Source organism: Panthera leo, chromosome D3, assembly GCF_018350215.1.
Source record: "Panthera leo isolate Ple1 chromosome D3, P.leo_Ple1_pat1.1, whole genome shotgun sequence".
Taxonomy (NCBI): Eukaryota; Metazoa; Chordata; class Mammalia; order Carnivora; family Felidae; genus Panthera; species Panthera leo.
Window position 1 is genome coordinate 75588288 of NC_056690.1, and position 27762 is coordinate 75616049.

The following is a 27762-nucleotide window of genomic DNA, read 5'->3' on the forward strand; positions in this document are numbered from 1 at the left end:
CAGTTTTATTCATTTGTATTGAATTTCCTCACGTTCTAATTCTGGTGTCCTCTCACTTAAGAGAAAAATCAGATACAGTTACCACAGCCTTTTGAAGGATGATGATAATTTCTCCTTTTCTATAATTTCTCTTAAAAAGGAAAAAAGTCCCACTTGTTGAAAATCACCAGAGGAACTTTGTCAACAATTTTGGTAGCATGAAAGCTAAAGCCTGACAATTTTCTCTTCGCCAACCAGGCTTGCCAACTTTTTTGCATAAGGAAGTGAATATTTTCTAGGCCATAATAACTGAATTCGTAATTAAAAATGATTTAAAAAATGAAAGATTTATTAAGTGGAACATAGAAATATTTGAGATTTCTTTATAAGATTACAATAGAATTCTTGAAGATCTTATGAAATATGCAATTAAAAGCTCTGTGTTTTTCATAAACATAACATTATAAAGTCATTTTAATTTCATAAGGAACAAAAAACAGGCCTGTGATAATAAAAAAAATATATAATTTCCCAAATGAAACTTTCATATGTGCAAGATGTGCTTCTTAGGGTTTATGGAGTTGGATTTCCTGCTTTTTATTACTGTTCATGTGCTTCTCTTAGTTGTGCTGTTTACCACCTCACGCGTGCCTGATTGACATTATGACGCATTTGTGTGGAAATTATGAAAAGTTGTTTTCATGCAGCTGTCCTGTAGCTACAAAGGAACTTCACTGCATGAAAAACAAACATATCATTCAGTGGACAATGCTTAATCTGTTCAGGAGCCCAAACCTATTGCTGTTCAATGACAGAAGAAAGGAGAGGGATTAATTTGAAGATGCTTGTGCATGACATATGGTAATTTCTCCATAGGAAGGAAGTGTCAAATGGTGACCTCTAAATCTTAACATTGACCTCCAGTTGTAGAATGTGTGTGCCATACGGTCTTTTTGCCTTTTCATATGATAATTTAAGCTGAAACATTTTCCTGGTAACATTACTTTTTGGGGGTGTGGGGTGCGGGTTGTTGCATGTATTATATAAGGATTAGAACACTCAGTAATTATTTTTATAATATAAAGCATTTGTATCATAAAAAATATTTTTTAAACTTCAAAGAATGAAGCTATGTTAGGGTTCTTCTCACAAAAGAACACATATTCTATACAAGTTGGTATGTTTTAAATTGTATTTTTATAAAATGAGTGTGGAAAATTGAAATGATCTCAGTGGATGTTGGTTTCAGATGTTAAGAAAATAACTTACACGTAAAGTTAGGAAATAAATTATTAGAAAAATGTAATCGACAATATGAAGACCAGCAAAAACTTTTCAGTATGTGGTACATTTTAAAAATTGGATTATATTTTTGCTAATCCTTAATGTCTGTCATTTTTTCATTGTAGCCTTAGTTGTTTTAGAACTGTTTTTTATATTAGCTGATACATTGATCAACTTGAATATTAAATAGAATTTGAACTACAATGTGGTTACTGTCCAGATGTATCATTTCCTTGCTGTAATCCTTGACGATCATGCCCTTCTGATTAAAACATCATTTTTCAGTTCTCCATTTACTATATTTTGCTAATTTTGTTTTTCATTCTTCACTAATACTGAGGTTTTTTTCAGAAGCTGCTGTACCTCAATTCTCTCCTCTTTATTTCTTCTGTTTTCTCTGCAAGTTCCTGCTCCTGTCATTTCCGCTCGGTCTGATGCTGATCACTCTGGCTCTGACCCTGCTTCTACTCCTGCTTTACATACCTGTTTCTTAGTAAATGAAGGTATTCTCTCTCAACTTTCTAACAACTCCCTTTCCGTCTGTGCTTTATTCTGATATGACATGTTCTTTTTATCTAATTTATACATTTATCTGTTTTGTTATATGTGATATCCTAAAGTTTCCGTTTTATAGCTTGATTTGCTAATGTCAGTGCTGAGGACCAGTTACGAAAATGTAATGCTACTCGTGGCTGGCATAATTGTGTTTCTTGTAATCTAGAATGATGTTAAAGAAGGGCAGAGATGCCAATCTTTGATGTGAAGTAGATATTAAAAGGTGGATTGGTTTTCATAGTGATGTTTGTCATGTGATCTCTGGTGTTAGAACTAATGAGTTTATTTTGCATGTACCATTACTCTGAGGTGAGGGGGAGATGTGAGGGGCCTCTCTACATTCTCATATGAAAAGTCTTCAGAATGTTGATTAGCACCAGTGATTACAGACTGTGAGGAATTCACCTGTTTATCCTCCTTACTGTTTCTGTTTCTGGATGAGGCAAAAATCCATAATTTCAATTTTTAAGATGTAGTTAGACTACCATATTATCCCTGTGGACTTAGACTAGTTGCAAGTATGTTTGGAGCTCTGAAAATGTGAATGAAATCCACAAACCTTTTTTTCCCATGAGGATTATTTATACTGCCTGGAAGCCTAGCAGAACTTGTGAGCTCTGACTTACATCCACTCTCTTCATCATGGGCTCAGCCTTCACCAGGACATATAATATAAAAAGGAGGAAATTTACAAAATCTCAAACATAACCCAGATTGATTCGGACTCTATTAAAAAGCAGCATTACCAGTCCATTCAACTGGAAAGAATGGTACAATATCCATTAAGCATAGAGAGCTCATGTTCTAAGTAGCACTCGTTTGGAAAGAAAACACAGGAACACCAAAGTATAACTTAGTTTTTGTTTGGCTTCCCTGTCATAGGCATGTACTAAGGTTAGTATGTTAAGACTGGGTTTTAGCAAAAATAGTTAGGGTCATGTTTGTTAAGCTATTGTGAAAGATAGTAATTTGTTCAAAAAAAAAGTTGTTGACTTTGGACCATGGTGAGAATCATTATCCTATTAAAATTTAGCTCATAAATACACTTCATACTTTCATGAGACATTAAAGCACTTAAAGAAATTATTAGGTGGTAACTTATGTTTCCATATATATTTGCGTGTGTATAGATATATATGTACATATCCTCTATATATGTATATATATCCTCTTTGGAAAGAAATTGTAATCTAAAATGTATGTGCTCATCACCTAAGTTATGTAATCATATATTCTCAGTTGATGAGAATTTTCTTATTGAAAGGGTGAATTTTTAGATAGGTGGCTTATCTGTCACTCATTCTCCTTCTCCCCCTTTCTCTCCCTCTCTCTCTCTCTCCCTCTCTCTCTCTCCCTCTCTCCCTCTCTCTCCCTCTCTCCCTCTCTCTCCCTCTCTCCCTCTCTCTTTTTTTAACAATCCCAATAATAGTTTTGAATTTTATGGTAGGGTTCTTATTATTTCATTTTTTAAATTTTTATTATTTTTTTAATGTTTATTTATTTTGAGAGAGAGAGCGCGCAAGCAGGAGACGGGACGGGAGAGGGAGACACAGAATCTGAAGCAGGCTCCAGGCTCTGAGCTGTCAGCACAGAGCCTGATGCAGGGCTCAAACTCACGAACCGTGAGATCATGACCTGAGCCAAAGTCGGACGCCTAAGCGACAGAGCCACACAGGCACCCTGGGTTCTTGTTGTTTTAGAAGACTACAGTTTAGATTACTTCAAAACGTTGATTTGTTAAAATTCTGCGATCACAGATAACCCAGCTTGTATATGGTAATAGACAATTCTTTTTGCATTCATTATTGGTCATTTTTCTTTAAATATTATCCCCAGAAGGTGTTATGGTAATTATTGTGGATTAATAGCGGCTTCATGCGTGATTTGGGAAGACTGAAGCATTTATTGTGTATATATTTTTCAGACACCTTTAAAACAGGGTTGAAATGACTATTTGAGAATGTCTGGGTAGTGTTGCTTTTAGACTTTGGAGCGACTTAGACAGTGTTTGTTTTCTTCATATACTTAAGTTTCATATTATGGATTAGAATTTTGGAAAAAATAACTTTTATTCCCATAAATTAAAGTTAATGATGCTTAAGATTTTGTAAATTTTAGCTTATCCAGTTTTTATTTTATGAAATGTCTGAATTCATATTTCCCCTCAAAGTTGATGTTATGTTACTCAGTTATGATTGTGTTTAAATATCTGGTTCACTTTGTAAGAAAAGAGGTCGATAAGTATTAATTAAAGGCCCTGTGACAGACAAGAGAAGACATCTCTGTTGACTGATAAGGTGGTCATACACAGATGGCCAGGCCTTAAGTGACATGAACTTATCTTTGGATATCTGTGTGAATGCCCTTTTAACTGAAAGTGGTTTTAAGTCTATTACTCTAGTACATGTTTATTTCTACACTTTCTCAACCCTGAATATATTTTATCTTCGAGGGACTGTTTAGAAATTTGTTTTCCTTGTAGAATTTGAATGTACTTTATGAGGAAATTTATTTTTATTTAAGACTTTGAAAGTTCTTATAAGTACCAATTACTTGATTTAGAGATGAACTACATTTGATATAATTCTTTGTATAAAATATCTAATAAAAGTGGAAATCCTTAACAATACAATTTAGCACATTTGCCCCCCCTTTTTTTTTTTTTTTTTTGGTTTTTGGTATATTTGAAGAAAAATCTTTAGGGAATGCCAAAATGTTTAAAGTATTTATACTATATTACATTTTAACAGGATGGAGTCAGTTGGCTGCTATGCATTGTGTTATGCTGCCAGACCTGCTGGGATTGGACAAGTTTAGGCCTCCACTTCTAGAGATGCTGGCTCGGAGATGGCAAGATCGATGCTTGGAGGTAACGTCGTTGTGATATGGCTAGAAAACAAAAACATGAACGCATTAGACATGTGTAAATTTTTTTTTAATGTTTATTTATTTTTGAGAGACAGAGAGAGACAGAGTGTGAGCAGGGGAGGGGCAGAGAGAGAGACAAAGACACAGAATCTGAAGCAGGCTCTAGGCTCTGAGCTGTCAGCACAGAGCCCAATGCAGGGCTCGAACTCACAAGCCATAAGATCATGACCTGAGCCGAAGTCGGATGCTTAACCGATTGAGCCACCCAGGCGCCCTAGACATGTGTAAATTTGAGATGAAATGGTTAATACTTATCTAATTTCTTTTCACCAGTTTATTATGTGACAGAAAATATGGGTTTCTGATTTTTTTTTTCTCAGTTTGTATACAAAACAATAATGCTACAGCTTGCGAATTTACTTTTTAATGCAGTGAATATTTGACAAAAGCTTTCAAATACTTCATGGAACTGTTTAAGTATTGGTTTTTGTATGGATTGTACACATACATCCATGCTCACATATACCTCCCCCCAAATCACACACTGAGTTGTAATTACACCAATCAAATTCTGAGTGAATAGCCATTGTCCAGTGGAAGGTACTGTGTTATAATAAAAGTCTTTGGAATTCGAAGAGACCTGGGTTTAAATATCAGTTCTGCCAATTATTAACTTTGTGACCCTGGGCAATTTACTTAACCTGTTTGAAGCTCATTTGTAAAGTGGGGATAATAATATATTCCTCATGGGATTGCTGTCAGGATCAAATCAGATAATGCAAGTGAAACAGTAAGTACAGAGCCTGACACATGGTAGGAGCTCAATAAATGGTAGCTGTTATTTTGTGTTAAGGGACTTCTGCTGTATTAGATACTGCTTGGAATATAATATCACCAGGAACTTGGAAATGTTTTATAGAGATTTCCTTTATTATGGCATTTGACCTGTCTAGCTATAGCAGTTTGTATCATTCAAGATTTTGAACTTCTCAAAATGTAGATATTCCCTGCATCTGGTTTCCCTTCCCTCATCTCCAAGGGGAATCGCACCATACTAAAATCTTCATGGTTTTGCATTGAATTGTTTTTGAATTCACTTCAAAAATCAGTTATAATTAAAAACAGTTTTGATTTAAACTCTTATCAGACACTGCTGAGTTACGTTTTCAGTTATGAAGAGTTAATAAATTGATTGATACACCACTTGACAATTGACTAGCTTCTTTGACTCTGTGCTTTGTGGTAATTTGCCAAAAGAACACTAAAACTGCAAAATAAAAGTTGTGTGCCGCATTGAAGGAAAAACTGGGATGATGTAACTTTGACAACTAGTTTCCTTCTATAGAACTAATATTAGTACACAAGAATGTACTTTGCTTATTTGTTGAAAACAAATTGTTTAAGCACGTCTTAGGGACACATGAATCGTGCGGAGTTATACATACATTTGTATAAACAATACCGATTTAGCATATATCATACAAAGAAACTCACTAGATAAGGTTAGATTTCTTCAGGCTAAAACGGAAGATACATTTAACAGTTCTAACAGTGGCTTTCAACAGGATCAATGACATGGAAATTTTAAAGTGAAAATGCTAAATGAAAGTGCAAGAATGTTTCAAAGCCTTTGGAAAATGAAGTTTTAAACCCAACGCTGCGTAAATGTTCACATATTCTGTCTATTAGTGTTAAAATATTTTTCAGTGAGCTCATTCATTAAAATGTCTTTCATTTGCTCACATCCAATTTATTCTACTTTAAATACTTAATTCACTATTTGGTCTGTAGTTTTTCTCCCGTAAATTAATGTGACTTGTATATTTTCTAGCTTCATTTCGTTATGAACTTTCCAGTTTTTAAACACCTCACCAACTGATCTGCTTTCTGTTTTTTTCATTTGGATCTGTTTCCTGTTCAGGTCAGAGAAGCCGCGCAGGCCCTGCTTCTAGCTGAACTGAGAAGAATTGAGCAAGCGGGACGGAAGGAAGCCATTGATGCCTGGGCCCCGTACTTACCTCAGTATATGGACCATGTCATATCACGTAAGAGTTCTCTACAAAGCTTATCGATTTCCGACGCTTAGGTACGAAGAAAGTACTAAACTCACAGATATGCTCACTACTACTTATCAACAAAAGTGAGTCATTGAAAGTCACAATAAGGGATCTTTGAATTCTATGCGTTCATTTTCCAAATCCCTATGGTTTGGAGTTTTATTTTATTTTATTTTTTATTTTTTATTTTTTTAAAAAAATGTTTATTTATTTTTGAGAGAGAGAGAGCGAGCATGAACAGGGAAGGGGCAGATACAGAACCTGAAGCAGGCTTCAGGCTCTGAACTGTCAGCACAGAGCCCGACGTGGGGCTCGAACTAGGAGCTGTGAGATCATGACCTGAGCGGGTCTGCCGCTCAACCAACTGAGCCACCTAGGCGCCCCTGATTTAAAAAATATATATCAGAATATTCTCTAATGGACTGACCTCTTTTTTTTTTTTTTAATGTTTATTTATTTACTTAGTGCACTCAGGGGAAGGGCAGAGAGAGAGAGAGAGAGAGAAGGAGAAAGAGAGGACCCCAAGCAGGTTCTGCACTGTCAGTGCAGAGTCTGACTCAACGCTCCATCTCACAAACTGTGAGATCATGACCAGAGCTGAAATCAGGAGTTGGACGCTTAACTGACTGAGCCACCCGGGTGCCCCTCTTCTAAAATTAATCCCAATCAAAAATCCTACTCTATTTAAACAGTAGCATCTGTCTCTGTTGCATTATTATGCTTGTGGATGCCAGCGTGTGGTGATCTGATGATATGCAAGTGCAGTAGAAGGTAGATCCTTTCCAAGTTGAAGTTGGAATTGTGCATTCTTAAGAAATAAAGATTGGGTAGAGTTAGACCAGTGTAATGTTAAGAAAGAAAATTCGTGAAGATCTTTTAGAAGAAAATTGAACGGATTGGGAAAGACCTTGGGAAAAGTTCTTGAAGGGTTTGCATATTTTTTGCAGCATAAAATCTTTGTAATCATGCTGCTAGGTCAAATGCAGTATAAAACAAAATCAGTTTTATTTTATTTTATTTTATTTTATTTTATTTTATTTTGGTTAAATTCTTAATGAAACTTTTAAAACTTTTTACTTTGAAAATTTGGCCTGGGTTTCAGGTGGCTTCATTTTAAATGATTTTTGCCAATACGAAATTCTTGGTAATAAGATGCTCACTATACGTGTCAAGACAGACAATACATGATAGTACAAGAAGGATGTGAAAACAGGATCCCAAAAGGACTATAATTATTATAACTGGTATAACTCTACCAGCTGTTTGTCAGTGGTGACTCTAGTATTTGAAGAGCCCTGAACAGTGCTATTTGTTCAGTAACTTGTGGCTATTAGTTTTATAATATTCTGGAAAACAGCTCATCAGCTCATCATAAACTTTATTGAATAAAAGATGCCTCAATTTAAGGACAAACTATGAGTAAAATACTGTGGACTACATTGAAGAGGAAACATTAGCAAATCATCGGAGGTCCTTTTGAAAGGAGAACGCTATTATGGAAATATTGAGAAACCATTTCCAGACACCTTTATTTGGAATGGACTGCAGTGGGAGAGTGGGCTGAAGCAGAATGAGTAGTTGGGCAGCTACTATGGAGGGGAGATGGGACCCAGACCTAGATGTAGATAGAGTGGAATAGAAGGTATTTCTAAGGCTTGATTACAGACTACCTAGAAAGGTCTATGAAAAACACCGAAAATGTAGATAGAGTGGAATAGAAGGTATTTCTAAGGCTTGATTACGGACTACCTAGAAAGGTCTATGAAAAACACCGAAGATGCGTGCAGTGTATTCTTGACAGTTTGGGAAGAGAGGTCCCATTAACAATGGTGGTGAATGCCATTTTGTTTTATTTTCCTGGAAAGAAGAGAATGAGTTTGCTACAAGATAAAAGTGTAATGTAGTCACAAATTACTCCCTGAAACAATGATAAGAATGTATATGTTGCTAGGTGAGAGGTCTGTTAGAGGGTCCAGAGAGGATACAGTATAAGGAAAATAATCACAATACCTACCATTAATTGAACACTTTCTCTGTCAGGCTTTTGCTAAGTGCCTGGTCTGTGTTATTTCATTAAACCACTGCAGTAAGCCTGTAAACTAGGGACTAGTGTCACTGCCCACCCCCCCCTCCCCCACCAGATGAGTTAGTTGAGGCCAAGAGAGATTAAAGAACTTTCTTAAGGTCCCTCAGTTACTAAGTGACTGTCAGACTACGAAACTTATTGTCTTAACCAGCAGCCTTAGATCTTGAAGTGGCGGTGGGGATAGAAGAATGAGTAGATATGTGCCTTAGCTACTCCTGATTTCAGACTGTAATTTCTAGCCATATTAAATTTAGCAACAACAAAATGTATCAGAAACGTAACTGTAAGAAAATTACTCTGTAATGGTTCCCGTCATCGTTGAAGTATAAACTAGGTTGTTCTTAGGTCAGATTTCAACCTTTCCATGTATGTAAATTATAGTCCTTCATATTTAGTTACAATATCCTGGAGTACTTTATTAATTAATGGAATGCTGGCTTACTTAAAATTTTAATCTTTTCACTTAATGTTATTGTATTTTTAGTGAAAGAATAAACATGTATTCTCCCTGTGACTAAAACAGCTTGCACTAACAACTCTTGCTATCATATATTAATCTATTCTGGAACTTTTACATTGCCTGAGTATAAAATTAGTTTTAGTTTGCTTTACTGGGAGCTTTCTATTTTAATAAAAGAATGTCAAGCTGAGGGAGTAAGGATTCTGAAAGTGTGAAAGGAGAAGAAAGCGTACAACAAATGAGAAATGACCACATAGGGCTGCTGAACAGATTTGCTGTCCAGAGGGATCAAAAGGTTATGGAGCCAGCTGGTGGACAGCCCACACCTGCCATAACATGCTTGTAGTGAAATCGCGTCTACCATGGTCATTAATGTTTGAGGAGATGATTCTCGTGGCGAGCTAACAGCATAAAATGTTCTTTTAGAAACCTAAAACCTATTTTTAGCACAGGAGTCTTCTTACTCAAGTAGGTAAAATATTAAGCGCTGTATCTGGTAAAATACATCATTCATCAGATATTTTCTTATAATTTAATCATCCTAAGCATTTAAAAATGTGCAATAATTCCCAATGCGGTATTGGCAGCTCCTGACTTATGACTGAGCTTGATCTAAGAGTCCCTTTGTTAGATATTTGTCTGAGACTCTGAAAATGCTTTTGCTTGAAGAGCAGAATGTCATACCAGGCTGATGGACTGTGATCGTCCTTCGCCTTAGAGATCTGGAGCCTGAGGTTTAAAGTGGGAAGTACCTTTCTCTCACTTCACAGCCAGTAAGTCACTGAGCTGGGACTAAGATGACAAGCCAACTGGTCATACTGACTGGGGTCTTCTGGAATGTTATTTAGGTACATTATGCAATAAAAGCCCCGTGTGGGTTTTCTGAGAACCTCAGGAAAGCAGTGGGCCAGAAGCCAGTTGCTTTTCTTAGGGCTGTTGAGAGCGTTCAAGGAGGAACTTTCTGTACAGCATCCGGCACAGTATATTACACACCTAGTGAATGTTGGCCGGCTGTCCCCTTTCCTCTGCTCTGCTGGTTTCTGGAGTTTTGTTCTCGTTATTGTCACTGCCTCGGAATTCACGTGAATTTATATTGCTCAGCGATTCTGGCTGTAGACCAGAAATCACTAGGGAGGAAAAAGGAGCAATCGTCTGCCTTAACTGAAAAGCCAGTTCACAAATGTTCATAAAAACCAAGTCCTAATTGAGTGATGTGAGAATTTTGCTTCAGGTGATGGAGCCCTGTCCCAGAACGTGTTAGGAAACATTTTATCCCTTACAAATGCAGGCAGTATGTAAACTTTTGATGCCTAATTTTTGATAGAAAATCTGTGGGTAAGTGTATTGTGATTCTTACTGTACTGGTAACAGGACTGGAATTATAAATATTGCATACATTCTTGTGACAGTGACTTACGTACATATTGTAAATATTTTGAGTTGTCACTCTTTAGCATGTATTTATAATGTTTTATGTTACAAAATACTTTTTATAAATTCTGCGGATTCTTTTTACTAACAAAGGATTAATGTTACCTTGTGACACGTGTTACGATTCAGATGAAAATGAACTGTTTAAGTTGTCTCAGATTTATTTTGAAGGGAAGATATTTTGCGGAACCCACTTTTATATATTTCTTTTTGTGACATTCTACATGTAGCATTTTGATAATTGACTTTTTTATGAGGTCAAGCTCCTGCTGGTTTATGAAATATACCCACGCTTGCCCTTCATTCCAGGCAGTGACCACTCGGAGGTAAATGCTGATGGTTCCTGATTTCCTTTGGCCTATGATGCAGAGTGACCTTATAGGGCATGAGGTCACAAGCGTAATTATTTCTCGTACGTTGTATTCTGCTTGCGCACCGTGGCTCATCTCCTCCTTTAATTTCAGAAACATTAAACACATAAAAGTTACTACCGTTATATAAATCAAAATCTCTTCTAAAGAGGGTGCTATTGTAATTTTATGCAGTTATGACCAATGTAGTATTAATTTGCAAATTTATCATCTCAGGTATTGATAGAAGGATGTGTAACACATCGTGTTTAATACGTATTGATGTCATCAGAAAGAACAATCCTTTGTTCTTATCGAGTCCCTGCCTTTTTAGCTTCCTTTTGTGTTAAGGTTACCAGGGTTAGGCTCGTCTTTTTTATCCCCCTTGGAAACAGAATAGGATTTCTTTGTTCAGTGAAAGACACTCGTGGTAAACGATTTGGGTTTGACTTTCAACAAGCCACATTGTAGTACCTATTTTAACCTGGAATTGAAGTCACTTTTCTGATGATTATAAGGTAGTGGTCATTCTGAGCACATATGTGGATGGACCAACAATACACAAGAAGGTAAGATGGCGGAAGTGTATATTGTAGAGGTTGTGGGGAAGCATCTGCAGTCAGTAAAGATTTAAATATTAATGTATTCTTTGGTAGGCAGGTATTTTCAAGGTCTGCTGGGGAAAGGAGGGGGAAGGGATAGGACGGGGTTTGCTAAATATGATTTAAATGAGTCTCTCTCCGCCACTCCCAGAGGCCTTAAACTACACAACATTCCTTCCTTTATTTTTTATGTATGCCTCAGTTTTTTGGAATTCTCTAACAGCCTTCTAAGAAATGATTTTCTAGATAACTGAGGGTTTAAAAGTCACTGAATGCTTGGATTTTTTAAACAATGTTAACCTTTTTGTTGAAATATTTCAACGTGTCTCTGGCTTTTTAAACCTCTTCTCAAAGACCAGAGTTATTGTTTTGGCCCGTGCTGTAAAATTACCGCCATTTGCTTATCGAAGAGAGTGGACCTGTTTATCTTAACCTAAGGGACCCAGACTGAATTGCCTCTCACGTTTCATATTTTTAAAAATAACTTTCCTTCTTCCTTTTTTTATTATCTGGGAATTATTTCCAATTTTTGCTGGTGGGCTGTTTTTTCTCATCCCTAAGAGCTTCTCTGCCCTGATGGCTAATTTACTGTTTTCAGTGTCCCAGGAGTGTGGAAGCCAGGCAGCCAAACTTATTTGAGTTAAATATAAAATACAAGTAAATTGGCTAAGAGTAAGAGCTCTCTGATTGGGGCGGGCCGGGGGGGGGGGGGGGGACAAAAATCCCTAAACTTTAGTGTAAACACTTTGTGGTGTCTCTGTTGGCTTTTCACGTTCTGCTTCCTTGACTACTTTCTCAGGTCTTTTGTTGCATTCTGGGTGTGTATCTCTCTTCTTCAGAAAAAATATTCTAATTAACATTGGGGAACAAAAGGGAAAACCATTTGGTTGCTCATGAAGAACTGAAAATTCTAAAGCAGCCCTTTTGTACTTAGTGCCTACTTTGTCAATCAGCTGAAAGGAAAGGGCGAGGTTTCCCCAGAAATATCTGTGGTTGTTACCTCGTTGTGTTCACAGAGCCAGCTGGAAGGGAGTGTGCATCAGGATTAGAAAGGGAAAGTATTGAATTATGGCACCGTGATCTATAGAAAAAGTACTTGATGTTCTGTGGAAATTCTGATATTGAGAGGCAGAAGGGAACATCTCAAGACTGTATTATGCAAAGCGCACTGTATCTGTGTTGTATCTGTTTGCAGTGTTAAGTCAGGACCAAAGGGATTTGTTTCTCTTTTTTCTTCTAGAGTGTCAAACTGTGGGGCTTAAGTTTAAGCACTCTAGACTGATCATGTATTTAGCAGCATTAAACTGTTGTACTTATCTATATTTGGCTACTAACCTAATAGAGTAACACAATTTCATTTTAATCAGTCACAACTATTTAAAGGAAAATCCTTTAGTTCCATGTGACTTGAGTTCTTTGAGGTGATATGTAATATTCTTGTAATTGTCCTTAAATCCTTTTTACAAGTCTTGGAAATGAGAGAAGTAAAATGGCAAATTTAAAACTGAAAGCATTACCGGATCGATTGGTTATTTAGACTTTACCTCTAAGTAAACAGAACTCTGCCATCAGGAAATGCTGTAGCTTAGAAACTCCACAGGATGAGGGAACGTGATTCACGCTGGCAGGGAAGTCCTGTGTCACCTGGTTTCTGGTCATCCCTAGGAGTCCCCCGTGACGGTCTCCTCCCTCTGGAACAAAGCAGGAGTAGGGCAGGAGGAAATTCCGTAATTTCTTCCTTGCGTCCCGGTGAGGGATTGGGGGTTCCTTTAAGTGTGGGACTCCTTGAATGCTTCTTTCGCTCATTCCATTGGCCCCTGTGGAAAAGCTTCTGGAGCCCAAAAGATTTGAAATAGTGTTAGTTATTTTCTTGTGCCCTCCTTACTTCTCTTATTCACAAGCCTCTCTGTCTCGCTCCCTTCAGCACAGAAATTGGTCACCTCTAGAGAGTTGTTGTTGGTGGTAAGACCCCTAGGAGGCATGGCTGACTTTTTTTGAGGTGTTCTTACATTTCTACCTGCTCTAAGAAGTTGGAGGCACTTAAGCCTATGAAGACTACCTTATAAAAGAAAAACTCACTCAACCTGTGACACATTGTTAAAAAATGGTGTTCAAATGGAAATGCCTGATATACCTTTAGCCGAGTTTCTAGTGGCCTTTGCTATAATAAATGACCTAATATTAGTTGCTATGAAGAGTATGATATTGATTTGTGCCATTAGTCTCTTGCTGATTTGCTGAGGAACAAAAATTTATAATGCTAATGGAAATAAAGTACTTTACAAAACACTGCACACGAATACCGGAACATGTCTTTGTAATAGAACAAGTGTCTAGTAAGCTTTTAAATAGAAATTTTCCTTATTCCAGTACAGATTATTCCAGTACAGGTGCTCAGAGTCCTGTTCAGCTTGTTTTTACAGAACAAAAAGCAGCGTTGATTATCTTGTGATGTTTTAAACCCTAGACGCTTAATATGCACGTACAAATCCAATTTTGATTGGATTGTGAGACATTTGTAATTTTATGCCATATTTCTAATTTTATTATCTTTGTTGACTGGATATTCTGTGTAAGTTCATGGTTTTAATATGTTAGTTCGAAGTCTTCTTGTGATCTGCATGTGACAGAATAGTTTACAGTTTGGAAGTAAAACAGTAACTTAGAGTTATTACAAGAACATTATGTGAACCTATTTTACCTGTAATATTTTGATTGTAATAGCTAATTATAGATTTTGTTCGACTGTTGCTTATAATTTCTGGGATTAAAATGATCAAAGTATACTAAGATGATCTTTGCCAAATCCATTCTTCCCTGCTTTGTCTTGCTTTTTGGGGGAAGAATGGTATTTTATGTTTTGTTCTTCCTAGGTATCGTCCTAATGATTTATTACTTCTGCTATCTATTTTTGTTAAGCAGATTTTGATACGAATAAGTGTTTTAATATTTATAAATGGTTTTATTGTGCATGACATTTGCAGACTTGGTTAATATTTTAGCACCTCTGGTACACAAACATAAAGAAAAAAATTTGTTTTATTGGTTTGAGCACCCGAATTGACCCCAGTGAGATTGAGATTGATCTGGTTTCTTTCAGCCTGTTAAATGCCAATCCAGTCATCTGTAACAATAGTTAGTATTTTTGTAATTTTTCTGTACATATTTTCTGTGTTTGCTCTATACAACTTACCCATCACTTGAAAAGATTTTCCTTTGCTTGATTTAGAGGCGAAAACAATTGCAACCTCCTGTTTTATTGCTTGTTGTTTTTGAAAATTGTTGCTTACGGTTAATGTCCATGCTATGATCGCAGCTCTTTTTCTGTAAGCCTTCTGAAAAGACTTTACATTTTACTGAGAAATGATGATGTGGCTTGTATTTGAGACTTGTATCTGAAATGTGCACTTGTACTAAAGAACACTCAGCTTTAGGGAATGGAAATGGAAGAGGAGGGATGGCTCGTAATACATGAATACCCCTGCTGATTTTATGATGTATAATGAAATTACATCTCTCTAATAAGTAAACATTGTTCAACAAATCCTGGTGTAGATTGGGGTGTAAAGACATAAATTAGCTTGTTTTTTGAGACACTTTTCTATCTCAGGCATGAAGTGACGAAGGCTTTTTTCTTTATTCTCTGCTAGAGGCTGGCTAGCAGGTCTTATTCGGGTTTCGTGTGGTTTTGATTTTGGCTCGAAAGCAAGGATTAGTCTTCGAAACAAATGATATCAAAATCGGAGGAACTGAACTAGAAACGAATCTCTGAGTTCTGGGTGACAGGTAGAGGATTGAGCATTTGCAGTCTTAACCTAAAGTATGGTGCTTCTTATAACATATTTACGCAGCGTTTAAAGTGACCACGTAATCTCAGATGTGACCTATTTTAAGATATGATCAGGATTCTGAGACCATCCCCAGCCTTTCCCAGATAGAGGTTGGCTGGGCACCTTAGGGTTGGAAACCTTTCTCATTCCATTTCGTCCCTGGCCCCTGCTGTGGAGAAGAGATTCAGGCTCAGCGATTCTCAGATGGAGGGCGAGAGGCGGGAGAGAGAAGTTGTGAAAGGTGATCATCCCAGACATGGCTCGCTCCTCCGCCGAGGATCTGTATTCATTTGTTTCACAGTTGCTCGGGCAGATGACAATAATTAGGGAGAAAAACACTGTTTTTCGAATGATTTTTCTGATGATGGATAAGCAACTAATTTACTGAACCAGAGTATTAGTTGGGATGCCCAGTGGAAGGGGCAGCGGGAGGTCTGGCATGTTGTTCTGTCTCACCCAGCCTTTGCTGTGAGACCCAGAGACCTCTCTAAGCTTCTGCACGCCTTTATCTAGTTCGGTCTCTTTTTATGGAAAAGGACGGGAATGAGCAAATCTGTTTTTCAAACTTTTGAAGATAGCAAACTTATATGTGAAATCATAACCACAGTCACAATATATAAAACAAATAAATAATACTAATAGTTCCTTTGGCATTTAAATATTTAAAAAAAATTTTTTTTAATGTTTATTTCTGAGACAGAGACAGAGTGCGAGTGGGGGAGGGGCAGAGAGAGAGAGGGAGACACAGAATCTGAAGAGGCTCCAGGCTCTGTGCTGTCAGAACCTCTGAACTTCTGAGGTTCTACCTAGTGCAGTCGAAAACTAGTTCACTCTCTGTTCCCTAAATGCCTCTCGTTTTAACAAATGACACCCCCACGCCCCCACACACAATGATACGGGGCAGGGTTATAGACTATCCCTTATATGTGGCAGTTCCTAAAATTTGTTATTATGCAGGACAACCTTTAGTTCCTGTGTAACTCTTGTGGTTCTTTGTGGCCACCTATGACGCATAGTCGCGTGCTGCTTCTCCAGCCAATGACTGGGCTTCCAGAGCTTCCCAGTAGCTTGTGCCTTGGGAAGTGCTAGCGTGATGTGCGCCTTGCACCTGCTGCCTGAGACCGTTGTCTCCAGGAAGCCCAGAGACCATCTTGAATACACTGCGTTAATGTTTGATACATACTTTATGATTTGATTTCAAACGTACTAACCTTTCAGATGTGATTGGGCGACACTCTCTCTATAATGTTAGTATGGATTTGAATACATTCAGTCGTCTTTTAATAATCATGATCCACTGAGCAAAGCTCTGTAGTAATCACTTGTTACCCCTGTGACTTAATGAATTGTCATTGGATGAGGCTCAGTATGTTAATTTAGATGTCCTTTCCCCCATCTCCCAAAGCGTGAGTGCAGTAATGTTTCTATAATATGTTTCTATGTAATCAGTAAATTTATTTGTGTGCCTTCTTAAGTATGTTATTTGAGTTTTGGTTATTTTTTTTCTTTCATGCTAAATATTTAAAGACCCGTTTTACAAGAGATTTTGTTTAAAGTTGAAGTTTTGGTTGAGGAATTCTTAGGTAATTCTGTACATTCTTGCCTCCTTATTGTTATTATTCTTTAATCATTGGCTATACATGGCCCATGGCCCTGTAGTTTGCATGGGATGAGCGTGGGGCACAATAGTAATATTCATTCTTGAAGTGTTAACCATCGAGGCATATGAGCAGGATAACAGGGATGAGTTACCTTTTTTTTTTTTTTTTTTTGCTTTTGGCCAAAGCATATTTAAATGTTTCTTACAAAAGCACCCTTACCTCTTTCCTTTCTGTTAATCATGTGCCCAACATCTTTTTTTAAAAATGTTTATGTATTTTTGAGAGAGAGAAAGTGTGAGCCAAGAAGGGGCAGAGAGAGGGAGACACAGAATCCGAAGCAGGCTGCAGGCTCTGAGCTGTCAGCACCGAGCCCGATGTGGGACTTGAACCCACGAACCGTGAGGTCATGACCTGAGCTGAAGTCTGGCGCCCAATCGACTGAGTCACCCCGGCACCTCGTGCCCGACGTCTTCAGTGGTGATTGGTAGAGGGGAGAAAACACATCAAACAGGGATGGTTTCACAGGAATTGTATTAACCTTAACTATTAATCAGTAAATCCTTTTTTCTTAATTCCCCTCAGGATCGCTGCATAGATATGTCAGGATGGGTTGTGAGATGGTCTCTTTGAATGCCAAATATGACTTTATAGATTAGTTTTGGACAAAACTTATATGTGTTTTCCTATTCAATTTTAAAAGCTTTGTATTTTGGAATATTTCAAACATCCATGAAAGTAGAGAGTAATGTAACGAACCTCTGTGGACCTGTTGCCTAGCTTCACCAGTTCCTAGCTCACAGACAGTCTTATTTTATGTGTATACCTACAGACACCCGTCCCCCTAGTTTAAACAGTTCTCAGACACAATATCCCCTTGTCTGTCAATCTCAGTTTGTATCTTAAGAGCAAAGGGTGCTCTCGCGCGCACGCTCTCTCTACATAAACAGTACCATTAGAATGACAAAAATAAGTAAGACTTATTTCTTAATATTATCTAATAACTCCATATTTGTATTTCCCCAGTAGTCCAATAATTTTTTTTTTTTTTACAGTTTGTTTATTCAAGTTAAGGTCAAATAAAAGTCCATATATTGCGATTGGTTTATATGTCTTTTACTTTCCTTTTAATCCATTGGATTCCTATCAGTCGGTCAGCCTGTCCACCATCTGTCTTCTTGTCTCTGGGTTCCTCTCTCCTTTGCTTTTCCTTGTGATTTGTTTGTGCTGTAAATTAAGAAGTTGGTACTGCAATGATCTCTGCCTTTGTTTTCACTAGAGTGGTCAATCCTGATATTCTGAATGCTACCACGCCTCTTTCATTTGTTAGCTGGACTACTTCCCTGAGGAGAATCTTCCCCTCATCACTAGTTGATGCCCTGAGCTGCACTGCAGGAACAACAGGGTAAATGCTTGATGTGATTTGTTTGATTTTTTAAGTAGTATTAGGAATTCATGGGTTGAAAGATATTTATGTTGTGATCCATTGTAGTTAATTATTTTCAGGAGCGTTCAAGTTGTTCTGTCTTTGGTCAGTGGGAGCCTCTGCGGTTCACTCTTGAGTCCTTTTGAGTTGACCATAGTACTCTTTGATTAGTTACCTGCTGACAGGATTTCTAGGTTTACTGTGTGCATTTCCTGACTCATGTCTGAGTCGGCATGTAGGAGCCCTCATCCTTTTAGTGGGAAGTGGTATTTTAACTCACAAACTGAGCACTAGATGTGCTCTTTGCTATTTGGTCATTCTGGTGGGCGCATATACTCATTTCTGTTTGGATCTTAAGATCTATATAATATTTTGAGTTGTATATTGATAGTTCCTATTAAATATGCTCCTACAGAATTTTTACTTAATTTCTGTAAGGTCACATTTGTGTCTACTTCCCCCATTTTACAGTCTTGTTTCTAACTGACTGCCTGTGTAATCATTAATCCACTTTTCCCCCCACAATAAACACACACCAGTTCAAAATAATGTCAGTGCTATCACAATATGGTTATTATAAACATTGTGTGGTGTTTTTGTATTTGTTTTGCAGTTCTTTTCCTTAGGGTATAATTCATTAAAGATGAATAGTTGAAATATGCTTAAAAGCTCTCGGAATATCTCCTTTGTGTGATTATACTACCCATGTGATACACCTTTTGGTTTATTTGTTTCATTTCACTTTCAATTACTTATTTTCTACTCTCAATTTTAGTTTTTCAGATATTTCTGTTTTTCAAGAGTGTTTTTGAATCTTAATTATATAGGGCAGTTTTTAGATTGACATTTTAAACATGTATTTTTAATGGTTATATAAAACATTTACAGGATTCCCAAGTCAAACAACAAAATAAAGTGTATTCAGAGAAGTTTGGTTCTCTCCTTCCCTGTGCCCTTCACTCTATTTCCTTTCTCTCTGGAGGTAGTCATTTCTTTTTAGTTTAGGGGTTATTCTCCTGTCCTCCCATTTGTAATAGTTATAATTATGATAAGATAGATGGGACATTTACCATCTAAACCATTTCCAAGTGTACAATTCAGTAGTGTTTAGTGTATCCACATTATTGTGCACTCAATTTCCAGAACTTTTGCATCTTGTGAAAGTGAAACCACAACTCTGTGCCCACGACCGGCAGTTCCCCACCTCTCCCCTACCCCAATCCCTGGCAGCCCCCACTCTTTCTGTCTCTGAGGTTGACCACCCTGATACGTCATACAGCTGAAATCACTTAGCCTAGTGTCCTCCAGGTTCAGCCATGTTGTAGCATGGCTCAGAATTTCCTTCCAGTTTAAGGCTGAATAATATTCCATTGTATGTATGGACCACATTTTGTTTTATCCGTTTATCTGTCAGTGGTCCCTTGAGTTGCTTCCACCTTTTTGCAAACAATGCTGCTCTGAATATGAGAGTGTGGATAACCTCTTCAAAACCCTGCTTTCATTCTTCTGGATATGTATGCAGAAATGGGATTCCTCAATCGTGTGGTAATTCAATTTCTGGGTTGTTTTTTTTTTGTTTTTTTTTGTTTTTTTTTTTTGAGAAACTACCATGCTGTTTTTCACAGCAGCTACACCATTTTACATTCCTGGCACAGTACACGAGGGTTCTGATTTGTCCACGTCTTCACCAACTCTTGTGGTTTTTTGTATAGATGTGAGGTATTATCTCATTTTGGCTTCAATTTGCATTTTCCTGGTAATTAGTGATGTGGACCATCTTTTCATATGCTTGTTGACCATTTGTATATCTTCTTCGAAGAAATGTCTATTTAAATCCTTTGCCCATTTTTGATTAGATTATTTGTGTTCGTCGTTGTTGAGTTGTAGGAGTTCTTTACATATTCTGGTTACTTACCCCTTAATAGATACATGATTTGTAATTATTTTCTCCCCTCCTGTAGGTTGCCTTTCACTCTATTGATTGTGTTCTCTGATGCATAGAAGTGTTTAATTTTGATATAGTCTAATTTATTTTTACTTTTGTTGCCTGTGCTTTTGATGTCATATCTAAGAAATTATTGTCAAATCCAGTATCATGAATACCATTCCTTCTATGTTTTCTTCTACAAGTTTTTATACTTTTAGGTCTTATATTTATGTCATTGAACCATTTGGAGTTAATTTTTTTTTTTTTATGTGGTGTAAGGTAAGGGTTAACCTCATTCCTTTGTGTATAGATGTTCAGATTTCCTAGCAGCTTTCCCAGAGCAGTTGAAAAGACTGCTCTGTCTTTGCTCTACTTTAAAAAAAAATTTTTTTTTAATGTTTATTTTTGAGAGAGAGACAGAGACAGAGCATGAGTGGGGGAGAGGTAGAGAGAGAGGGAGATACAGAATCTGAAGCAGGCTCCAGGCTCTGAGCTGTCAGCACAGAGCCTGACGCGAGGCTTGAACTCAAGAACTGCCAGATCATGACCTGAGCCAAAGTCGGATGCTTAGCCAACTGAGCCACCCAGGAGCCCCTCTACTTTTTTAGTATAAGCAAATGGGTATACTTATTTATACCCCTCCCCCTTTCCTAAATGGCACCATACTAATGCATATCTTCACCTAGCTTTTCTCACTTAACAATGTATCGTGGAGATCATGTACTAAAGACATCCCCTCTCCCTCTTTATTTGTTGTGTGGTTCCATTTTGTGGGTGGACCATATTTTATTCAACAAGTTGCCTATTGATGGATATTTAGGTGTTTCCAATTTTGGTATTATGGATAAGGCTGCAGTGAATAGACTTGTGCATATGTGTTTTCATTGACAATATATCTTGGATACATTTCAAGAGGTGGGATTGCAGAGTCGAAGGATAAATGAATGTCTAATTTTGTCAGATATTACCAAGTTCTTTGCCATAGGGGTTGTATCACTTTATATTCTCAATAGCAGTATGTCTGAGGGCCTGTTTCTTCACATCATTTCCAATAGAGTATCTGTCATTCTTTTAGAATTTTGTGACTCTAATAAAAGAAATGGAATTGTCTTTTTTGTATTTTTCTTGTTAGGAATGAGTTTTGTGTCTTTTCATGTAAGAGTCTTTTGTAATTGTTTCAAAGTAACAGTTCCTATCTCTGGCTCACTTTTATGTGGGTGGTTTGATTAAGACTTTATCTATGATGTAAGGTTCAAATATTTTTCGATTATTTTTCTTTTTACTTATGTGTTTCTTTTTCTTCCTCATAACCCAATTTATTAACCCTTTGTCTTATTGTTTCAGGATTTTATGTCAAAATTTGGGGGGTTTTCCTTGCTGTAGGAATTCTCCATATTTTCTATCATTTCCACTTTTTTCCCTGTATGTGTCAGTTGGAATTGGTCTTGCTCAATGGAGTGAAGAATGGATATTGTTTGTCCCCATAGAGCTATTCGCTTATCACCAAAGCACTTGCTAAACACTAAGTTTCTATATGTAGTTTTGTCCATATTCTTTTTAAAAAAATTTTTTAATGTTTATTCAGTTTTGAGAGAGAGAGACAGAGACAGAGACAGCACGAGTGGAAGGAGGGCAGAGAGAGAGACGGGAGACACAGAATCCAAAGCAGGCTCCAGTCTCTGAGCTGTCAGCGGGGCTCTAACCCACCGACTGCAAGATCATGACCTGAGCTGAAGTGGGATGCTTAACAGACTGAGCCACCCAGGCGCCCCAATTTTGTCTATTTTCTGTTTTGTTCCATTGACCTGTAGTAATTCACATTTTCATATTTAGTCATTAAGGCCCTAGCCTTTCTTTTTGCGGATTTTTTTTTTGGCTGTGGCTTATTTTTCCAAATGAACTTTATAATCAACTTGTTTAGTTCCATGAGGGGAAAAACCTGATGGCATTTTTATTGGGATTCTAGTTTATATATAAGCCAACTTAGGGAGAACTGGTATCTTTATTCCATCCAAGAATATAATGTCTTTTCATTTGTGCAGGCCTACTTTTTTGTTATTTAAGAGATTTAAACGTTTCCTTGTATAATTTTGGATATCTGTTATCATTTAAGCGTTAATTTTATTCATCCATTATACCCTTTAACTGGTTCTTGCTTGAGTATATATGAGTTCTATTGACTTTGTTAATTATATAGCCTGATACTATTATAAAATTTTCTTACTGATCATATAAGTTTTTCCATTGATTCCTTGGGGGTTTTCAAATATGCATAATCATATTATTTGGAAATAGAGACAACCTTACCTTTTCTTTTTTAATTACTATACCTCTGACAGTTTTCTTCTATATAATTGTATTAGCTAATACCCCCAACACACTGTTAAATAGAAACCATGAATATAACAAAAATTTCATCATGGAATACTTATGAAGGTAAAATTTTTTAGTTTGACATTAAAATTGTGTTATTTGGTTAAATCATTGAATATATTTATAATCAGAATCACACAAATTATAGGATATATTATATATCAGTGTAGATAAAATCTGTCATCCATTCTCCCAGTTGGTAGGATTCATAAGATACCTATACACATAGTACCACTAAAAGGTGGTCCCTACTCAGACACTCTACTGGGAGAGTATCTAATTCCATCTCCACTTGAAAATTCATTACCCTACCATCTAATCCATCCCCTCCACTCAGGTCATCTCATGACTTTGGGGAAATAAATATAGTTATTTTTATTTAACAATGGAGTACCTGAGGGGAGCACCTTGGGTGGCTCATTCACATAACGATTTGACTCCTGATTTCGGCTCAGGTCACAATCTCATGGTTCGTCAGCTCTGCGTTGACCGTGTGGAGCCTGCTTGGGATGCTCTGTCTCCCCCTTTCTGCCCCTCCTCTGCTCATGTAGTCTATTTCAAAATAAATAAATAAACTTAAAAAAATGGAGTACCTGGAACCACAGATATGTATCTACTGATTTTATGTTTGCTCAAGACTACTGATTTTAAAATCTTATTTTTTGGAAAGCTCAACAGAAACTCAGTTGGTATAGAGAGATTTCTACATTGATAATATGGTGGGATTTTACTCGAAGTGTGCTAATCTTTCTAAAATTTTAATCTCTACTAAATTACTTTATAGTATTTTACTACTAAAAATTTGGTATGGTTATCTAATTTGTCTCTGTCATCCAGTTTACCGGAGGATAGCTCTCTCTCAGTAACTATGTTGCATAATTCAAAAAAAAAAATTGAATACCTTCTAAATCCATGCAATATGATAGGTGCTTTTTACATTCTCATTAATTTTTTTAGATTAAAATGTGCTAATAAGTGATCTAGAAGGAAATGCCTGGATTGGAAGGAAATTAAAAGGTAAAAAAGGAAGATCATCTCCAAATTTTCTATTATAGTTTTTTTAAGTAGTTTGAAGTGTTTTATAGTATATTGTTTTTAATTATAAAAAGAAGAAAGAAATCAAACTGCAGCTATACCCCTAACTATTGAAGACTCTTTCCTTGCACCTTAATAGGAGAATCTTATATGGAGAAGAAAAAATTGTTCTCTAGTAGTTTTATTGGAGATAAATGGAAAGTTTAGAGATTCATTTTCTGATTGGTGATTAATTAGTCTCACACAGCTTTGAAAATGTAATTGCAGGGGCACTTGGGTGGCTCAGTCGATTGAGCCTCCGACTTCAGCTCAGGTCATGATCTCACAGCTCGTGAGTTCGAGCCCCGCGTCGGGCTCTGTGCAGCCTGGAGCCTGCTTCGGATTCTGTGTCTCCCTCTCTCTCTGCCCCTAACCTGCTCACAGTCTGTCTCTGTCTCTCTCAAAAATAAATAAACATTTAAAAAAAATGTAAATGCCATAAAACAGATACAAACAGGATATACAGGAAATGGGAAGAAGGAATTTGAAGACCAAGTTCATTAAAATGTTCAGATTTCAAATTTTTTTTTTTTTTTTTTTTTTTACCAGGTTGGTGATCATTCTCAGAGTACTCTATCTCTTCATTAGACTAATAGACTTCCTCGTTTCCAAAGAAACGATCCCATCCTGCGGATTCATGAGAGGAAACTTTTATTAATTTGTTTAAAAAATCTTCCAGCTACACCATAAAGCAACATTAAGTCATTTGACCAAAGTGCATCGTACACATACTCAGCATGACATTGTTCGAGATGCTGGATTTTTTTTTTTTTTTTTTTTTTTTTTATAAGAAAGCTCCCATTTAACTCAGTCTCCATCTCCATTTGGATATTTATGGGCACTTCAACCTATCATCTTTACCTATAAATTCTTTTTTTCTGTTTTTCTGCTACCACTCTCTGGCACTGCCACCACTTTTATTAGATAGATGTCCTAGGAAAATACGCTAATTTTGGAAATGTTTCTAGAATCCATTACAAGATGATTGATGGATCAAAGATGATAAAATCTGATCCATAAGTGAAGAGCATTTGAAAAGAATGTGTATGCCAGCCTGATAGATAACATGTGGCTACATACCTATTTACTCTGAACATATTTTTTAAGATGTGCCGTGAAACCCTCCAAGGGAAATCAAATGGTGGGGGTGGAGTGGTTGCAAAATCAGATAACCTGCATTCTCCTGACACCAAGTGGAGTGGAATCATTCCTTTAACTTGTCTGGCGCATAGCTCTTTATTGTTGGCATTCTCTGTTGTAATAGTTGATCTGCTTTTGCTGATTTTCAAGTTTCTTCAATGACAGTTTTCAGTGATTCTGTACTACTTTTCCTGGTGCTTCCCCACCCCCGGCCACTTCCCACCACCAGACTAACGGGAACAACTTTGAACTCCAATTCAACAATGACTGCCTAATTTATAAACATGGCTAAAAATTTGTTTCCATGTGTGGGATTAGGTTAAAAAATGAAAGGTTTTTTTTTTTTTTTAATATATTTAAAATGTTTATTTATTTTTGAGAGAGAGACAGAATGCGACTGGGTTAGGGGCAGAGAGAGAGGGAGACACAGAACCCGAAGCAGATTCCATCCAGGCTCCGAGCAGTCAGCACAGAGCCTGATGCGGGGCTCGAACTCACGGGCCATGAGATCATGACCTGAGCTGAAGTCGGATGCTCAACCGACTGAGCCACCCAGGCATCCCCCAAAATGAAAGTTTCTATTCGCTGCACATTGTAGTTTCTCTACAATCTTAGTACTCCTCCAACTCATTTTTCATTCTTTTTATAACTTAGTTTGCAAGTTAATTCTTTAAAAGCTCTGCCAGAGGCAATGATTGGTGCTCCCTTAGTTAATTCAACTTTCCATCCTCCTCTAAATCATTGGTTAGATATGGATAGTCTTTAAAATGAATTGTGAGATTTAATCAGTGTAATGTGGTAGAATAATGATGTGCTTCTCTAGATGCATTATGCTCATTACAGTGTATGAATGCTTATATCTTCAGCAATTTGATGCAATTTTGTCCTGTTTCCAGGCTGAAGTAAGCACTATACTTCATGTACCTGCTTACTTCGTTTTCTTTGAGGATTACCATTTTACTTCTTTCTTTATATTCCATGTATGAATATATATTTACATCTTGCGACCTAATTTGTGTTTCTTTATGATAATGAAGCCATATAATCTTCATAAAGAGAAATATATGTAGTATGTACTGCATTGAGACCTTCTTGGGCCCAAGGTCCACAACCTTATTTTTGGTCCCCAAATGACCCAGCACTGAGCACTTAGCAGGCACCTGACTCGGGGATAGACCTTTTATAATACCAGTTTGTTGCCCAGATCATTCCAGCATTGGCCATAGGGAGCTCCCTTAAGTTGTCTTCAGTGTCATCTTGGTAGGATTCCATTTTTTCATTTTTAAAACACTTCCTTATTTTCTGGCTTAGAGCATGCTCATTACTCATCTTGTATTTTTCCTGCCACAGTCCAATCGGCTATTTCCCTGAGGGTGCCCTGGTTCCCTTTAACGGAGGTATTCGAAACTAAGATCTGGGTGCCGATGGGCTTGTTACTGCTTCTAGGTGCTCTAACAGGACAGAACTGGAAAATATGAATGTGCATGCTAATACATGTATACCCACATACCTGTAATTATTTCTGTATCTGCCTGTGTGTCAAAATACATAGGAGCTCACACTGATATCTCCCATTTTAATACAGCAACACAGGATTCAATCCAGTCTTCCCCCTTTGCTTATGGGTAATTTTTTCTCTGAATGTGAGAAACTGGACTCTCATTATTTACAGTAGACTTACTGATTTTTTGGGCCCTGGTAGATATGAAAAGTAACTTAGAATTGCTAACCTGTCTGTACCTCTATGAAAAACCAGCTTACCACCTGGAACACAGTATTTGTGTACAGTTCTTTTTATCTTTAGTTAGCCTTGCAGTGAGCAGTGTTTGGGCCTGTTTTCCAGTTAAGTAACTCCTTTTTCTTTACACTCTTCAGTGAGGTTATGTCATACATCTATAATATAGTTATATTCATTCTGCAGTTCACCCTGGGTTCTCTGGCATTCTGGTTCATCCATTATTAATTTTTTTTTAATTTTCATTTTACAGGCAATGAAGTTTTACTCTTTGGTATATAGGGCTTTGGGTTTTGACATAGAGTCAAGTATCTACCATCACAGTACCATACAGAACATTCCTAACACCTTAGAAATTACCTTTTGTAGCCCCTTTGTAATCAATCCCAGCCCTCAACCCCACCCACTTATCCTTGGCAACCGCTGATCTGTTTTCCATCCTTATAATAAGTTTTGCCTTTTCCAAAATGCTGCATAAATGGAATCATACGGCATGTAGCCTTTTGGGTTTGTGTTCTTTCACTTAGCAAAATATAATTAAGATTCATCCATATTGTTGCATGGAACAATAGTTCATTCCTTTTTAGGGCTAAATAGTGTTCCATTATATGGCTGCACCAAAGTTTATCCATTCACCTGTTTCAGGACATCTGGATGGTTTCCAGATTTTGGTGATTGTGAATAAGCTACAACAGCTCTTCATGTTTAGGATTTTGTATTATCATAAGATTTTAATTCACTTGGACAGATATCTAGGATTGGAATTGTTAGGTCATATGGTAAATGTGAGTGTAATTATAAAAAAAAAACAAACCTGTCATACTGTTTTTCAAAGTACCTGAAACATTTTACATTCCTACTAGCAATGAGTGGTGGTAGGTATTTTCTATTGTTCTGTATCCTTACTAGCATTTGATGTTGTTAGGTTTTTTGTTTTTTTTTTTCCTTAGGTATTTGATATGTGCAGTGATATCTCACTGTGATTTT

General features: G+C 37.0%; 1 protein-coding gene across 10 annotated transcripts in view; it reads left to right on the forward strand.

Moving 5' to 3' along the window:
• Nucleotides 1-27762, forward strand: part of WDR7 (WD repeat domain 7) — a 354022-nt gene that overhangs the window by 116973 nt on the left and 209287 nt on the right. For 9 of the 10 annotated variants that reach the window (XM_042910255.1, XM_042910254.1, XM_042910263.1 and 6 more), the window contains 2 exons: nucleotides 4569-4687; nucleotides 6608-6731. In XM_042910255.1, the coding sequence (XP_042766189.1) occupies nucleotides 4569-4687; nucleotides 6608-6731 (243 nt within the window). Of the gene's footprint in view, nucleotides 1-1667; nucleotides 1767-4568; nucleotides 4688-6607; nucleotides 6732-27762 lie in introns of all 10 variants that reach the window. The other variant, XM_042910264.1, reaches the window with a different exon arrangement.